This window comes from Silurus meridionalis, chromosome 8 (genome assembly GCF_014805685.1).
Source record: "Silurus meridionalis isolate SWU-2019-XX chromosome 8, ASM1480568v1, whole genome shotgun sequence".
NCBI lineage: Eukaryota > Metazoa > Chordata > Actinopteri > Siluriformes > Siluridae > Silurus > Silurus meridionalis.
The window spans coordinates 20,567,561-20,586,724 of record NC_060891.1 but is presented as its reverse complement, the minus strand read 5'-3'; the positions used below and the strand labels follow the sequence as shown (position 1 = coordinate 20,586,724).

General features: G+C 37.6%; 1 protein-coding gene and 1 gene segment (V, D, J or C); both read left to right on the top strand.

Moving 5' to 3' along the window:
• Positions 1-2,513: 2,513 nt before the first annotated feature.
• LOC124389570 lies at positions 2,514-4,053 on the top strand. The gene is made up of 3 exons (XM_046854946.1): positions 2,514-2,649; positions 2,728-3,030; positions 3,767-4,053. The coding sequence occupies exons 1-3, from the start codon at positions 2,547-2,549 to the stop codon at positions 4,051-4,053; spliced, it is 693 nt and encodes a 230-aa protein (XP_046710902.1). The 5' UTR covers positions 2,514-2,546.
• Positions 4,054-10,122: 6,069 nt separating this feature from the next.
• On the top strand, positions 10,123-10,608 carry LOC124389569. The segment is given in 2 exon segments: positions 10,123-10,184; positions 10,271-10,608. Coding segments are annotated over 2 exon segments (384 nt in total).
• The last annotated feature ends 8,556 nt before the right edge of the window (positions 10,609-19,164 follow it).

The following is a 19,164-nucleotide window of genomic DNA, read 5'->3' as shown; positions in this document are numbered from 1 at the left end:
TCCTGACACCCCAAACCCACCTTCGCCAGGGGGCCAGAGCACTCCGTCCAGGACTAAAGAAGAAGGCCCGGAAGAGGGAAGACTCGGACCCTTCCGCATCGCCAAGGAACAGGGGAACATCAGGAAGGACCAGAGGCAGAGTGTTGCCCTCTGCGGAGAGCTGAGGCAGAGCGACACCCTCTGTGAAGATCTGAGGCTAAGCGACGCCCTCTGCGGAGGTCTGGAACGGAGCAACGCCCTTTGTGGAGGTCTGGAGCAGAGCGATTCTTTAAATGTCTGAGGCGGAACCCTGAGCAAAGCGGCGCCTCGGCGGAACTCTGGAGCGGAGCGACGCCCTCTGCGGAGGCCTGGAGCGGAGCGGCATGCTCGCCGAACTCTGGAGCAGAGAGACGCCTTGTTGCTCCCAGTAACTGCTTCCGGTAAAGACACACTCCCAGCAGGAGCGGCTGAGAGAGCAGCGAGCAGAGCAACGTCCTCTGTGGAGCGACACCCTCTGTGGAGGTCTGGAGCAGAGCGACGCCCCTCTGCGTCGATCAGAAGCGGAGCAATGCCCTCGGCGGAGAACAGTGGCTGAGCGACATCCTCTGCAAAGAAGACATCCCTCTGCGGAGGCCTGGAGCGGAGCGATGCCCTGTGGAGATCAGGAGCAGAGCGACGCCCTCGGTGGAGAACAGTAGCTAAGCAACACCCTATGCAGAGGTCTGGAGTGGAAGAGGTCCATAAGGAGGCAGTAGTGAATCATATAACATTATACAACACATGACTGTATCCAGATTCCTCTCCATCACAGTCATCAGATCAGTTTAAGTTTAAATATGTCACCACACATTATGATGTTTCGAGCTTCAGTAACATATTTAATATCGTGGTTTTTAGGTGAGTACAAGTTTGGATTATTTTTTATAAATTAAGTACTTATAACTGCTTCTAATCGTTTCCTCCATCTAATATTTCTCTAGAAAGCTACCTGTGTTTATCTGTTTCACAGGTCCCAGCTGATCTATTCCTGACACCTAAGTAATTGTTAAATATCACATGCAGCCACAATGACTAAAAATATGATCAAATAAACTGGTATCAGCAGACTAACCAGCAAAGACTTAATCTCATTGGGTTTCTGGATTTCAAGAATCCCAAAATGGATAAGAAAGGATTCAATATTTCAGGTGATGCAGAGAGAGAAGGTTATCTCACAGCTCATTCTGTCACATCAGACTACAGCGCTTTGTATTTTTGTGCAGTGAGAACTACAGTGTTGCATACACACTAAACCGTGCACTGAAATTGCCTCCTGTCATGTGACATCATCCTGCATCACATAATGATGAACTTGCACCTGCGCTGAGAACCTGAGGATATACAATAAGAAGGCAGGTGGAGTCACTGATATTTTAGAATTTAAGGTAACATGCATTAAGTTACAAAAGGACTTCAGCCTGGAAAGCCTGGCGAATACCTCACAAGATGACTAAAACTATTATCTCATGTATATTTATTATCAGTCTTAAAGGTAAGAATTGTTATAAAAATTACTCAATTAGTTTTGTTCAAATTTCTATCACATGCACACATCTTTTCTATATAGCTGCAGTGATCTCATCCCTCAACATCCAGCAAACTCCTCAACATCTACTGATTACACCAGAGCAGATTCAAGCAAAGATTAAATGCTGGCATGGTGATACCAGCTATTATTATATGTACTGGTATCAACAAAAGACAGTCACTGACCCCTTTGAGCTAATTGGATTACTCAGTTATGAACGATTCACTCCTGAGGAGAATTTTAAAGCTCGATTTAACACTTCAGGAGGCTCCACAAAGGATGCATTTCTACTCATATCCAATATAGCTCCAGAGGACAGTGCAGTATATTTCTGTGCTGCTAGTAAGCACAGCCACACATCTTCCCTTTCTGATAAACAAAAAGCTTTACACCAAACACCTGCAAATAAGATCTGTTACATATTAGGGTGCAATAGATGAAGTCTACAGTAGAGGTCACTGATAAAACTGGTAGCATGATGAAGAGATGGAGCTTATTTAAGGTATAAACCCCCACATGCCCTACCCTGGTAAGACTTCACATGAAATTAAACTAAATCATACTGACTCACTGTTCTGTTTATTCTGGCAATTACATTGTGTTATTTAATAATATGGTGTTTAGTTGTTACAGTTTGTTTACAATATTGTAGTGTTAATAGTCTGAATTTATTGTATTAATTAATTGCATGGTCTATCACATTGGCACAGATTTTTTTTTAAGTGTATGATATTTTTAGACACCATATCCATCTCATTTATTAACAATGTTTCAGCACATAATGTCAATAATTTTTTCTAAAAAAAGTCAATGCAATTTGTATTTCTGTGCAGTCAGAACAACAGTGTTGCATACACACTAAAATATGCACTGAAATTGCCTCCTGTCATGTGAAATCTTTCTGCATCACATCGTCATGAACTTGCACCTGTGCTGAGAAGCAAAAGATATACAATCACAAGGCAGGTGGAGCCACTCATATTTTAGCATTTAAGGTAACATGCATAAAGCTACGAAAAGGACTCTAGCCTGGAAAGCCTGGAGAATATTTGACAAGATGACTACAACTATTATCTCATGTATATTTCTTATAAGTCTTAAAGGTAAGAATTATTATAAAAATGACTTAATTATATATTTTTTAAAAACCTCTAACAAATGCACACCACTTTTCTATATAGCTGCAGTGATCTCGTCCCTCAACATCCAGCAAACTCCACAAAATCTACTGATTACACCAGATCAGCTTGAAGCAAAGATAAAATGCTGGCATGGGGATGCCAACTATTTTTACATGTACTGGTATCAACAAAAGACAGTTACAGACTCCATTGTGCTCATTGGAATGATCCAATATGAAAAATTCACTCCTGAGGACAAGTTTAAAGCACGATTCAACATTTCAGGACACGCCACAAAAGATGCATTTCTCCTTATATCCAATATCGCTCCAGAGGACAGTGCAGTATATTTCTGTGCTGCTAGTAAACACAGCTACACATCCTCCCTTTCTGTTTAACAAAAAGCTTTACACCAAACACCTGCATAAAAGATCTGTTCTCTGATTAGTAGATCAGTCACGTTATTGCACTGTTATTCAGAAATTACGTTTATGATGTCAGTGCTACAATAACAGATTTATAGTGTTAATAGACTGTCTATTATATTGCTTATCAAACAGTTTATCATCAATGTATATTCTATGGCATGTAATCATTTAATACACCTTCTGTTTTTTGGGGTCCCCATAAAAGCATAAGTCTTGTGCCTAGATTTCATCAGATCTATGAAAACATCTAGATAATACTATCTGATGTCCTGTTTTAAACAATGTATTAAGATAATAAATGTATACTTTGGTACAAGATGAACTGTTTTGAAAATGAAATAAAATACTTTATTTTTTGATTATTGTTCTGTAAACTCCAAACTCTGGCAATATTTAACATTTAAGTTTAACAGGATCACTGAGTATTCCAAGCATCTCTCTACAAGATGGTGCAGCCTTAATGAAAAATCATTAAGCTGTTGATATATTCACAAAAAGCTGCTATCTGTGTGATCACACAGTCAGTATCACACTTTAATCGAGTTGTTTGATAAAGTGGGTATGATCCGTAAAGCGGTAGGATCTGTAACGCGGGATAGTCCATAAAGTGGGTAGGATCCGTAACGGGGGGATAATCCGTAAAGCGGGTAGGGTCCCCCCACCCCCTTCAGGGGTGCCTCCTGACACCCCAAACCCACCTTCGCCAGGGGGCCAGAGCACTCCGTCCAGGACTAAAGAAGAAGGCCCGGAAGAGGGAAGACTCGGACCCTTCCGCATCGCCAAGGAACAGGGGAACATCAGGAAGGACCAGAGGCAGAGTGTTGCCCTCTGCGGAGAGCTGAGGCAGAGCGACACCCTCTGTGAAGATCTGAGGCTAAGCGACGCCCTCTGCGGAGGTCTGGAACGGAGCAACGCCCTTTGTGGAGGTCTGGAGCAGAGCGATTCTTTAAATGTCTGAGGCGGAACCCTGGAGCAAAGCGGCGCCCTCGGCGGAACTCTGGAGCGGAGCGACGCCCTCTGCGGAGGCCTGGAGCGGAGCGGCATGCTCGCCGGAACTCTGGAGCAGAGAGACGCCCTTGTTGCTCCCAGTAACTGCTTCCGGTAAAGACACACTCCCAGCAGGAGCGGCTGAGAGAGCAGCGAGCAGAGCAACGTCCTCTGTGGAGCGACACCCTCTGTGAAGATCTGAGGCTAAGCGGCGCCCTCTGCGGAGGTCTGGAACGGAGCAACGCCCTTTGTGGAGGTCTGGAGCAGAGCGATTCTTTAAATGTCTGAGGCGGAACCCTGGAGCAAAGCGGCGCCCTCGGCGGAACTCTGGAGCGGAGCGACGCCCTCGACGGAAATCTGGAGCGGAGCGGCATGCTCGCCGGAACTCTGGAGCAGAGAGACGCCCTTGTTGCTCCCAGTAACTGCTTCCGGTAAAGACACACTCCCAGCAGGAGCGGCTGAGAGAGCAGCGAGCAGAGCAACGTCCTCTGTGGAGCGACACCCTCTGTGGAGGTCTGGAGCAGAGCGACGCCCCTCTGCGTCGATCAGAAGCGGAGCAATGCCCTCGGCGGAGAACAGTGGCTGAGCGACATCCTCTGCAAAGAAGACATCCCTCTGCGGAGGCCTGGAGCGGAGCGATGCCCTTTGTGGAGATCAGGAGCAGAGCGACGCCCTCGGTGGAGAACAGTAGCTAAGCAACACCCTATGCAGAGGTCTGGAGTGGAAGAGGTCCATAAGGAGGCAGTAGTGAATCATATAACATTATACAACACATGACTGTATCCAGATTCCTCTCCATCACAGTCATCAGATCAGTTTAAGTTTAAATATGTCACCACACATTATGATGTTTGAGCTTCAGTAACATATTTAATATCGTGGTTTTTAGGTGAGTACAAGTTTGGATTATTTTTTATAAATTAAGTACTTATAACTGCTTCTAATCGTTTCCTCCATCTAATATTTCTCTAGAAAGCTACCTGTGTTTATCTGTTTCACAGGTCCCAGCTGATCTATTCCTGACACCTAGGTAATTGTTAAATATCACATGCAGCCACAATGACTAAAAATATGATCAAATAAACTGGTATCAGCAGACTAACCAGCAAAGACTTAATCTCATTGGGTTTCTGGATTTCAAGAATCCCAAAATGGATAAGAAAGGATTCAATATTTCAGGTGATGCAGAGAGAGAAGGTTATCTCACAGCTCATTCTGTCACATCAGACTACAGCGCTTTGTATTTTTGTGCAGTGAGAACTACAGTGTTGCATACACACTAAACCGTGCACTGAAATTGCCTCCTGTCATGTGACATCATCCTGCATCACATAATGATGAACTTGCACCTGCGCTGAGAACCTGAGGATATACAATAAGAAGGCAGGTGGAGTCACTGATATTTTAGAATTTAAGGTAACATGCATGTTTGCAAGTTACAAAAAGGACTTCAGCCTGGAAAGCCTGGCGAATACCTCACAAGATGACTAAAACTATTATCTCATGTATATTTATTATCAGTCTTAAAGGTAAGAATTGTTATAAAAATTACTCAATTAGTTTTGTTCAAATTTCTATCACATGCACACATCTTTTCTATATAGCTGCAGTGATCTCATCCCTCAACATCCAGCAAACTCCTCAACATCTACTGATTACACCAGAGCAGATTCAAGCAAAGATTAAATGCTGGCATGGTGATACCAGCTATTATTATATGTACTGGTATCAACAAAAGACAGTCACTGACCCCTTTGAGCTAATTGGATTACTCAGTTATGAACGATTCACTCCTGAGGAGAATTTTAAAGCTCGATTCAACACTTCAGGAGGCTCCACAAAGGATGCATTTCTACTCATATCCAATATAGCTCCAGAGGACAGTGCAGTATATTTCTGTGCTGCTAGTAAGCACAGCCACATCTTCCCTTTCTGATAAACAAAAGCTTTACACCAAACACCTGCAAATAAGATCTGTTACATATTAGGGTGCAATAGATGAAGTCTACAGTAGAGGTCACTGATAAAACTGGTAGCATGATGAAGAGATGGAGCTTATTTAAGGTATAAACCCCCACATGCCCTACCCTGGTAAGACTTCACATGAAATTAAACTAAATCATACTGACTCACTGTTCTGTTTATTCTGGCAATTACATTGTGTTATTTAATAATATGGTGTTTAGTTGTTACAGTTTGTTTACAATATTGTAGTGTTAATAGTCTGAATTTATTGTATTAATTAATTGCATGGTCTATCACATTGGCACAGATTTTTTTTTAAGTGTATGATATTTTAGACACCATATCCATCTCATTTATTAACAATGTTTCAGCACATAATGTCAATAATTTTTTCTAAAAAGTCAATGCAATTTGTATTTCTGTGCAGTCAGAACAACAGTGTTGCATACACACTAAAATATGCACTGAAATTGCCTCCTGTCATGTGAAATCTTTCTGCATCACATCGTCATGAACTTGCACCTGTGCTGAGAAGCAAAAGATATACAATCACAAGGCAGGTGGAGCCACTCATATTTTAGCATTTAAGGTAACATGCATAAAGCTACCAAAAGGACTCTAGCCTGGAAAGCCTGGAGAATATTTGACAAGATGACTACAACTATTATCTCATGTATATTTATTATCAGTCTTAAAGGTAAGAATTGTTAAAAATATATATACTTAATTAGTTTTGTTCAAACTTCTAACACATGCACACATCTTTTATATATAGCTGCAGTGATCTCATCCCTCAACATCCAGCAAACTCCTCAACATCTACTGATTACACCAGAGCAGATTCAAGCAAAGATAAAATGCTGGCATGGTGATACCAGCTATTATTATATGTACTGGTATCAACAAAAAATCAATCATTGACTCAATTGAGCTCATTGGAGTCCTCATTAATGACAAATTCACTTCTGAGGAGAAGTTTAATGCACGATTCAATACTTCAGGAGGCTCCACAAAGGATGCATTTCTTCTCATATCCAATATAGCTCCAGAGGACAGTGCAGTATATTTCTGTGCTGCTAGTAAGCACAGCCACACATCTTCCCTTTCTGTTGAACAAAAATCTTCACACCAAACACCTGCAAATAAAGTACTTTATATAGTAGGATGCAATATATGAAGTAAGCAGTAGAGGTCACTGATAAAACTTTTAGCATGTTGAATAGCAGAGATCGTTTAAGGTGCAACACCCACATGCCCTACCCTTGTAAGAATTCACTTGAAATTCAATTAAATCATACTCACAATATTATGTTTATGCTGCCAATGACATTGTGTAATTTAAATTTATACTGCTAAGACTTGTTTGTTAGTTTACAATATTTTATAGTTATTGTCTTAAATATTTTAATTGATTGCGAGATCCAAAACATTGTAGCATTCTTGGGTATCTACATGGGCAAGCCATACACATTTTTTTGTATTGTTCTTTGCAGACAAATGTGACAGAAGTGTACAACATTTTTAGACACAATCTTCATGCTATTTAAAAAATAATGTTCCAGCACATAATGTCAAGAATTAAAAAAAAAAAACTAAAGTCAATGCAATTGTATTTGTATTGTGTGTTTGATTCATTTGTCAATTTCTTAACAATATAGGTTACAAGAATCAACTTGACAAAATGAATAATTTTATCTAACATTCAAACCACATTCTAGTTATTCCAAAATATGGAAGTAAAGAGAAATAAAACTGTATAAACAGTCATAATTGTCAGTGTTATGCAAATTATTTTTACTGCTTAAATAGAAGATACACAAATTTGTGTGGTTCTGCCAAGCAGACAAAAACATGAACATGAATAGGACGTGGCTTTTTAAACTATTTAAACAATAATGGCTGTATGTTGAGTAGTTTTCAGAGGACAGTAAATCTATACTGCTATACAAGCTGCAAATTGATTATTCTAAAATATATCCAAGTTTCCTTTTTATAGTATTGTCCCTTGACAAGATATAATAAAATGGGTGCTGAAATGTGAGGGGTGTATTTACTTTTGTGAGATACCGTACATAACTAAACATATTGTGCATATTACTATTACACATATGATTTATTTGTTAATTTATTTATTACATATATAATCAAAAAATTTTACTCAACTCACTATAATAAAAAAATTAGTGTAAGCTTAATTAAAATTGCAACTGAAACAGTGTGGAAAATTTGCATAGGCAGAAGTGGCAATTTTTCAAAATATGTACAAAAAAAAGGAAATTAAATACATACATATGGCCCAATACAAAATGATTCACAGCCCAGTACCGGTCCATGGCTCGGTGGTTGGGGACCCCATTTCTAGGTATTCCAATAGGGGGCAGTAAATAAAAATGAAACTGTATAACAGTGTTGATTGTCATTTTTCCGCACACAGTTTACAGAGTGAAAGATCTGTTTCTGGAGAACACTTGGCAAGATGGCAAAAACTGTCTTTAAAATAATTCTTATCAGTTTTAAAGGTAAGCATGTTTACCAAAATTACTCAATCTAAGCTTTATTTTAACTACTAACAAATGCAAAAATACGTTTCTACCTTTTATATAGCTGCACTGATATCTTCCCTCAACATCCAGCAAACACCTCAACAGCTACTGATCACACCAAAACAGAGGGAAGCAAAACTAAACTGCCATCATGGTGATGCCAGCTATGCCTACATGTACTGGTATCAACGAAAGACAGTCACTGACTCTTTTGAGTTCATTGGAGCACTGGTTTATGAAAGATTCACTCCTGAGGATAAATTTAATGCACGATTCAGCACTTCAGGAGACTCCACAAAGAATGCATTTCTCCTCATATCCAATATAACTCCTGAGGATAGTGCAGTATATTTCTGTGCTGCTAGTAAACACAGCCACACATCTTCCCTTTCTGTTGAACAAAAAGCTTCACACCAAACACCTGCAAATAAGATCTGTTCTATGATTAGCATAAGCTGTGATATGATGTAATAAAAAGTATACATTTTAGGTCACTGATAAAATTTACAGAATGTTCAGGTTGTGAAAATAACCTGAAAAATAATAAGTCAAGAAGCTTTTTTTTTGTCATTCCAACCATATATAGCTGACACAGTACACAGTAAAATTATACAATGTATCTCCAAAACCTTGGTGTTACATAAAACAACAGAGCTACATCACACAGCATAGCGCTACATAACAGAACATAGAGCTAAGGACTAAAGTAAATGCAAGACAAAAGACACAAACAGACAATACAAGACAGTGCAGGACTTATACAAAAATAGCCCTGACCAGTATACCTCTACTGTATATGTTATACAGTAAAAAGTGTAAAAAAGAAAACTGTAAACAAAAAGTGTACTAGTAAACATATATAGAAATTTCAGGTGTAACATGCACACAATCTACACTTGTTTGAATTTCCATGTAATTCAATCATTCTCAATCACATGTCACTTTACATGTATGCATTTTTTGTTTATTATTTTAATTGAATGAATCATTCTCGTTCACTTCCATGTACTGACTCAATTATCATTCACTAAGTCTCAAAAAAGAACGGTACTGATTCTAAATGAACTGGTAATTAAGTCATCCTTTTATTATAGATGTGGGATTTACTTGCTCAGCCAGAGTATGCCAGAATATGCATGTAATAATAACTTTACACAAGAAACAGAAAACTGATTACTTCACATGTATGTCAGGCTTTTCTCCCCTGACTCAGCAGTTAAATATGAAAAGCTGTTGAGGTGAAAATAGCTAATAAACATCATTTTACAAATCTTCGTACATTTTAGTAAATTAACTAGATAAATGTGCTGATATGCATGTGCTGCATTCAGTTCTTCACCTTTCCAGCTAAAAATATATGGGAAAGAACATTGCATTTGAAAAGATTTAAGTAACTAAGATTAATCAAAATTACTAACCATTAGCTAACACTTGAGCAATTCTCTGGTTCGTCCAATAGAGGGCAGTAAAAAAAAATCAACCGTATAAAATGGGTTGATTGTCCGTTTTATGCACAGTATTTACAGAGCCTGGAGAACACATGGAAAGATGGCTAAAATTATTGCCATTTGTATAATTCTTATCACTCTTAAAGGTTAGCATTCCAAAATATACTCAAGATAATAAACTGGTTTTAACTATTTATAATAATTACATTTTATACATCACTTTTCTTTATAGCAACAGTGATATCTCTTCTCAACATCCATCAATCACCTCAACATCTACTTATCACACCAGAGCAGAGGAAAGTGAAGCTACACTGCCGGCATGGGGATACCAGCTATCCCTACATGTACTGGTATCAGCAAAATATGGTTGGTGATGCCATTGAGCTTATTGGAATGCTCCATTATGAAAGATTCACCACTGAGGAGAAGTTTAAAGCAAGATTCAACTCTTCAGGACACTCTAAAGAGGATGCATTTCTGCTCATATCCAATATAACGTTTGAGGATAGTGCAGTATATTTCTGTGCTGCTAGTAAGCACAGCCACACACCTGCCCTTTCTGTTTAACAAAAAGCTTCCCATCAAACACCTGCAAATAAGAGCTGGTTAAAACAATCTGTAATTACACAGTATAGAAAGTGTACAATTAATTTTATAGTTTTTACTATGAAGTTAACTGTGTTGTCTAACATAGTTACATTCTATGTACAGTACTATATTTATTTCCCTGTCACTTTTAAATGCATAGTTGCATGATTTTTGATAAGCCTTAAAAAAACGTATGTACTTTGCATAGTTTATTGAAAATATATATTTAAAAAAGTTTGACTAAAGAATGCTTAATGTCATTCAGTGCAGATTTTCAAGCACCTAATGAGTGCTGAAAATAATAATTCAGTCATTTTTAATAATGACTTCATATGGCATATCAAAGATGTCATTTGACTCACATGACTTTAGCATTTCAAAATATACAGCCTACTGGATGTAAACTGACTTTATTAGCTAATGCTTAAACAGTATTCTCGTTATGCCAATAGGGGGCAATAAAATAAAATGAAGCTATATAAACAGTGTTGTCAGTTTTATGAACACTATTTAAAGAGTGAAAAGACACTTGACAAGATGGCAAAAATTGTCTTGAGTATAATTTCTATCTGTTTTGAAGGTAAGCACAATTACAAATAATTATTATAATAGCTTTAATGTAACAACCTCTAACAAATACATGCAAAATTTTTCAAACTTTTTCTAACTATATAGTTGCATTGATCTCATCCCTCAACATTCAACAATCACCACCACATGTACTTATCACACCAGAGCAGAGGGAAGCAAAACTAAACTGCCATCATGGTGATAGCAATTATTTTTTCATGTACTGGTATCAACAAAAGACGGCCAGTGACTCAATGGAGCTCATTGGAACAATCCAGTATGAAAGCTTTAAACCTGAGGATAAGTTTAAAGCACGATTCAACACTTCAGGACATGCAACAAAGGATGTGTTTCTGTTTATATCCCATCTAACTCCTGAGGACAATGCAGTATATTTCTGTGCTGCTAGTAAGCACAGCCACACATCTTCCCTTTCTGTTGAACAAAAAGTTCACACCAAACACCTGCAAATAAGATCTATTCTATTCTGTAAGAAGGTGTAAGACAAGAGGAAATGTACAGTAGAGGTCACTGATAAAACTGGTAGCAAGTTGAAGGTGTGAAGACAATTTTAGGTGTAACACCCAAATGATCTACACTTGTAAGAATTCACATGAAACTCAAATAATTCACAAGTCAGTTTATATTTTTGTGCTTAGTATATTAGAGTTAATATGCCATTAATAAAACTGTGTTTTTATACCATTTAGTTGTATAGTTTGGTTTCTCTATAGTTATTAAATTATTGTAAAGGGCCTGTATTTATTGTATTTGTTGACTTTGCATTGTGTTCCATTGTGTTACTACTCTTAGTTACTTTTTCATATTAAGTGTGGATGAACTATATTTTATTGCTAATAATAAAGCCTAGTTTAACTTTACTAGTTCTGTTAACTAGCACTCAAACTATGCTCTAGTTTTTCCAATAGAGGGCAGCAAAGAGAAATGTAATTGTATAAACTGAGATAATCTTCTTCTTTTGGCTTCTTATATTAGGGGTTGCCACATCGGATCCTTCTCCATACCCCCCTGTCGCCTATCTCTGCCTCTTTTAAACCAACCACCTGCATGTCTTCCCTCGCCACATCCATAAACCTCCTCCTTGGCCTTTTATTTATCCTCCTTCCTGGTGGCTCCATCCTCAGCATTCTCTTACCGATATACCATGTGTCCCTCCTCTGCACATGTCCAAACCACCTCAATCGTGCCTTTTTCACCTTGTCTCGAAAACGTCCTACATGTGCGGTCCCTCTAATTAACTTGTTTTTAATCCTGTCCATCCTCGTTACTCCCAATGAAAATCTCAGCATCTTCAGCTCTGCTACCTCCAACTCCACCTTCTGTTTTTTTTTGTCAACGCCACTGTCTCAAAACCATACAACATCGCAGGTCTCACCACAGTCCTATAAACTTTTCCTTTCACATGTGCACATACCCTTTTATCACAAATCATTGCTGCCACTCTTCTTCACCCACTCCACCCTGCCTGCACTCTTTTCTTCACTTCTATAACACACTCTTCATTATTTTGCACTGTTGACCCCAGGTACCTAATCTCCTCCACCTTCACTACCTCTTTTCCTGCAACCACAATTTTATAAACTGAGATACTAGTCAGTATTATATACAAAGATCACAAAACAATGAATTAGTTAGAATTAGTTATGTGATACTTCAAGCAATCTTGCTGATGTTATTAACAGGCGAGGTTGTGTATTTTTATAAGCAATGATACATTTTCACTTTAAGGATCATATAACTTACTTTTATACTACACTAATTTTCTTTTCAGCCTCTGGTCAGAGTAAAGATGTTCTCCAGACTCCATTAAATCTACTGAAAATCTACAGTGTACTGCTGTGCTCCACTTTACCAAGCTATAACCGTATACTTTGATACAAAATTAACAGCTCCATGGCTGAGATTAAATTTCTTGGGAATATTGTCCTGTAAACCCCCACCCCTTAGAAGCCAAGATTGATCTTAAGTGGGAACGGAAGGTCTAAAAGGATTGCTGAGTATTTCCACTCTCTTAAGAAGAAAATGCAGTTTATTTCTGTGCAGCATATCTACACAGTGCTTCTCATTTGCTGTGAGATCAGTGCGAAAACTCCTCCTTACATTCCACCTCAAAGAAAATGCTTTTCCTCAATATGAAGTGGAGGAAATGTTTGGGTGGGTCAATGCACAGACTCCTATTACTGGCTGAACTGAAACTGAATTCCATATCCTGATTTTATAACTGGATTTAAACATTATTTTCATAAACAAAAATTATTTTGAGACAAGATGATGCTTCTGCTGACCTTTCATGTTGTGTTGCTTTGGTTCACAGGTAATATTTTTTAGTGTACACCTATATGCAGTAATGCACATTTAAACTCTTGCAGTTTCATATCACATTTAGAACATAAAACAATGATATAATGTATAATAATGTTTATATTTGTACATGTATGCAATTCATTTTGCTGTTTTTTCCAGATCCTTCTTTAAGTGGCGAAATCATTCAGACTTCTGATGTGATCAAGACTCCAGGAATGAATGTCAGCCTCAGTTGCACACATACTTACAATAACTTTTTTACCTTTTCTGGTATCAACGAACAAAACAAGACACATCACTAAAGCTTACTGGATATCTCTACACAACAACCTTCAATAAGGAGACAGACTACGAGAAACGTTTTCATATTTATGGAGATGCAAAAAGTAATGGGATCCTGCAGATCTCCAACCTTAATTCAGATGATGATGCGGTATATTTCTGTGCTGTTAAAGAAAGCACAGTGTCACAGCTATCTGCTGCTTACTTCAAAAACTCACTGTATCATTATGTTAAATACTATCTGCACATCTCCAGCTGCAACTGCTAGAGAAAGCAGCAACAGTTGAGTTTACTTTAGTCTTACAGAAAGTGTTACACTTGTTTAATATTGTGTACCTGACATTTCTGCCATATTTGTTAAAGCATTGTTTATGTTTTCTATTCTGCCTATTATAATAAAATATTGTTATGCTGGATAAACTTGTATCTCTTGTCTTGCCTATTATGGGCTTGTGTCTTGCTGATTCTACAGTTGTGGTGCCATTTGTGCCCCACTGTTAATATGGTGACCAATACATATTAAATGTAGTGTCTTTGTTTCCAATATATATCTCTTACAATAATAATAATTCCACTATAGCTAGAGCAACCTTTGGTTGTCCTATTCTTTTATAACTGCTAAAATATATTATTATTAGTTCATATGTGAATCCAACACATCTTCAACAAGAAGTTAACGTTTCTGAAAGAATAGAGTCTTTATTTTTAATTTCATAATTTGTGCTTCTTTCTTTAAGAGAAACATGGTAGAAATAAGACATTGCTGTATTATTTGTCAATCTTACAAAAGTGAGTACACCACTCACATTTCATTTAGGGTCTGGAGACATACTTGGCCACTCAATCACCTTCACCTTCCTCAGAAAAGCAGTTATCATCTTGTGTTTGTGGTCATTTTCCTGTTGGAAAACTGCCATACAGCACAGTTATTGAAGAGAGGGGAACCTGTTCTGCTCCAAAATGTCACAGTGCATGTTGAAATCAATGTGAACCACAGCTCCCCAGTACCACCAGCATTAATGCACTGTTTACTTTATTTAAAGTAAATTCGATTTTTGAGTAATGGGTATGTGTCACTCCAAACATAGAACCAGTTCCCAGTCTTTACATTAGATTTTTCTTCTGTTTAACCTCATGCTAGCTTTTTGTTCTACTAAATCTTGTGTTTTTGTTGAGAAAGAAAAGAGGACTTAAAGACCATGCTCAGAAGATCAGACTTTTTCCAACTAATTAATGCTAAGACAAAAACACTTCACTCAACTGAACTCACTGATGTCACAAACATGTTACAAATTCCCAACTTTTCCCAACCATTTTTGCTTTAAGAAGTTTTGCTGCTAACTAAGAACATATAAATAATCTTCTCATTAAGCACACACAGGTGTAAACACTTGTTACCTGTTAGCTCTGTATGCCAAGAAAGAAGAATTGTGCTTTAAAATAATAACTGACTAATAAAAGCTGGAGGTTTTTATATATTTATCTTTAGAAATAACCTAAAGAAATTTTACAACTGTCCTGGAGTTACAATATTTTTTGTTTTTACAGATAACAATAAAATAAATATGCTATTAAGTTAATGACCATCTAAACTGAATGCAGGTTGTTTATCAGAAATAAATTGAAGGTGTAAAAGTAGACACATTTCAACCATAATTAAGCTGATAACTGTATGTAAATACATTTTCCTTTCATGATGAGACAACAGGGGGTGATATAACTATAGGTTTGAATCATGAGGCTTTCAAGAGAAAAAGTTTTTCTTCTTGTGCATCATACAGATTTTCCCACTCTGTCTCAATCTGAGCAGCCATAAGATGTTTGCTTTGCTTTATGGATTCTATATTCTCTTCGATCTCTTATTGGGTATGGCATCAAGATGTTTAAAATATGTAATATTTTACTTATCGCATAAAACTGTTGCATTTATTTTGTTACATTTTTTTCACACAGATCTGTCAAATTGTGTGCAGTTCAAGCAGCCATCAGACCTTATAGCAAACCCCACAGACGATGTAAAAATCTCTTGTAAACATGACGGCAACAATTTATATGTTATGTTATGGTATCAGCGAAGAAAGAGAGCACAACTCTGGCTCTGATCAGTTATAACTACGACAAAGCAACACCTTCCTACGAGACTGGATACCCAGATACACGGTTCAAACATAACAGGATTGACACCGTAACTGGAGATTTGACCATCTCTAATCTTAACCTCTCAGATTCTGCTGTCTATTATTGTGCTGCCAGAGAGCACAGTGCTCCTGTTTCATCACCTGCCTGACTTAAAACTCAAGCATACAGGAAATTCAGACAACAGCACTGCAGCTCAGTAATACTCATCACATGAATTGTTCAAATCGGTGTAAAAGTAAACTGAGTCAGAGACACATAAGAAGGTTTCTAAGTCAAGTCAAGATCAACATGACTGGATCTCATACTATATATGCACTACTGTTTATTTTACTAAAAGGTACTGTATGTAACTCTAAATAACCTACAAGATATTTGAATTACATTTAGGTGTGATAGTACAGATATGTAGTTATCTTCATCTTCATAACCTTTTTAGGTCATTATATAGGTGTGTTGATCACTCAGTGGCCTGAATACATCTCAAGTTTTAAGAACACCTCAGTGGACATGCACTGTTACCAGAATGACACTGACTATGACTACACTTACTGGTACATATAGATATACTGAAGGGAAAGAGCTATTACTTATAGCTACATACTTAGCTATTTACTTTTGTGCTACTGGATTCCACAGTATATAAATGCTGTAATGTCTGGCACAAAAACACACAGGCAGTGTCAAAACAGGACAGGACAAACTCGAAGTCAGAACAGGCGTAGGTCAATACCAGGTAATCACAAAACACAGGACAGAATCTCAAAAAGAATGAAACGAGCATCAGCTAAGCCATCTCCTGATTCCTGATTCCAAATTGATTGTATAGGTCACCTCCTGCTGATGTCATCTACGAGAGGTGGGCAAATGGGTTGAGTACCATGGGTTGTAGCAGCATGGATTTAATGAGCAGTTTCAAATGACTAGATTTTTTCAGGAGAGACAATATGAGCAACTATATAAAAAAGATAAACCTCCTCCTTGGTCTTCCTCTTTTCCTCCTTCCTGGTGGCTCCATCTTCAGCATTCTTCCACTGATATACCCCATGTCCCTCCTCTGCACATGTCCAAACCATCTCAATCTCGCCTCCATCACCTTGTCTCCAAAACGTCCTACATGCACTGTCCCTCTAATAAACCCGTTTCTAATCCTGTCCATCCTCGTCACTCCCAACAAAAACCTCCAGATCTCTGATACCTCCAGCTCCACTTCCTGTCTTTTACTCAATGCCACTGTCTCTAACCCATACAAAATCACAGGTCTCACCACAATCCTACTAACTCTCCCTTTCACTCTTGCAGATACCCTTCTATCACAAATCACTCCTGCCATATATATATATATATATATATATATATATATATATATATATATATATATATATATATATATATATATAGTACAGACCAAAAGTTTGGACACACCTTCTCATTCAAAGAATTTTCTTTATTTTCATGACTATGAAAATTGTAGATTCACACTGAAGGCATCAAAACTATGAATTAACACACGTGGAATTATATATGGAATTATATACATAACAAAAAAGTGTGAAACAACTGAAAAATTTTATATTCTAGGTTCTTCAAAGTAGCCACCTTTTGCTTTGATTACTGCTTTGCACACTCTTGGCATTCTCTTGATGAGCTTCAAGAGGTAGTCACCTGAAATGATCTTCCAACAGTCTTGAAGGAGTTCCCCGAGAGATGGTTGGCACTTGTTGGCCCTTTTGCCTTCACTCTGCGGTCCAGCTCACCCCTAAACTATCTCAATTGGGTTCAGGTCCGGTAATTGTGGAGGCCAGGTCATCTGGCGCAGCACCCCATCACTCTCCTTCTTGGTCAAATAGCCCTTGATGCCTTCAGTGTGACTATACAATTTTCATAGTCATGAAAATAAAGAAAACTCTTTGAATGAGAAGGTGTGTCCAAACTTTTGGTCTGTACTGTATGTGTGTGTGTGTGTATGTGTGTAAATCACCTACAGTGTTATTTGGATAAAATAAATGCCAGTGGTTGTATCTACTTATCTTAAGGTTTATTTAATCCAGTCTAGACTGCTTTCCTAATTGGCCCAATTAAAAAAAATATATATAAAATAATTATATATATATATATATATATATATATATATATATATATATATATATATATATATATATATATATATATATATATATATAGGCCGATTTTAATGATGTACTCCAAATTAATTTTTGAGTTGGTTGATATCACTCCATATAATTCAAAAAGACTAAAGTGAAAACATTTTTTCACATTAAGAGCCAGTAGGGGGTAATATAACTCTAGATGTTTTGTTAAGGTTAAAAGTGTCTCAGTTGGGAAACAACTATTGTTTCTCCATCATATACTGTAGTTCATTTGCAATCACTGCTTTATCAGAAAGATGTTGGTTTGGGCTTACTGGCTCTGCTTTCTTCTCAGTCTTTTATCCTGTATGATATCCATTTCACTTTAATTAGTATCTGTAGTCTTCTTACTCTAGCTTTTGTTTTTTGTTTTTTAACCTACATGTTACATGTATTTCTTTCCTACAGGTCAGTCAGACTGTGCCCAGATCGAGCAACCATCAGATCTGATTGCAAATCTCATGGACACAATAAACATCTCATGTAAACATGGTGACAGCAATTTAGATGTCATGTTATGGTATCAGCAAATAAGAGATAGCACATCTATGCCCTTGATTGGCTATAGTTATGCTACACTTCCACCAAATAATGAGGCTGGATACCCAGCTACACGGTTCATACAGACCAGGATTAATTCTGTAACTGGAGATCTGACCATCTCTAACCTCAACTTGTCAGATTCTGCTGTATATTACTGTGCTGCAAAAAGACACAGTGCTTTTGTTTCACCACCTGCCTGACTTAAAACCCAATCACACAGGAAACTCTTGGGATAGCCCTGTTTATCCGTAATACACATCACGTGGTTTGCTCAAATTGGTGTAAGGGTGAACTTACTCAGAGACAAGCAGCAGCTTTCTGAAGCAAGTCAAGATAAACATGACTGGAACTCCCTTATATGTACTTTTGTTAATTTTACTGAAAGGTATGCAACTCAAAACGATTTGTCGAATATTATATTAAATGCAAATGTTAAATTACAGGTCACTTAATTCTATATGCTTTCTGTGTCTTTTTTAGATTCCTGTACGGGTGTGTTGATCACTCAGTGGCCTAAATATATCTCCAG

Bases quoted from the DNA above. Each gene is read 5' to 3' on its own strand.
- LOC124389570 (XM_046854946.1), top strand. From the start codon at position 2,547: ATGCATAAAGCTACGAAAAGGACTCTAGCCTGGAAAGCCTGGAGAATA. The intron at 2,650-2,727 runs GTAAGAATTATT...TTTTCTATATAG, and splicing joins ATTTCTTATAAGTCTTAAAG to CTGCAGTGATCTCGTCCCTC. The intron at 3,031-3,766 runs GTAAACACAGCT...CACCCCCTTCAG, and splicing joins AGTATATTTCTGTGCTGCTA to GGGTGCCTCCTGACACCCCA.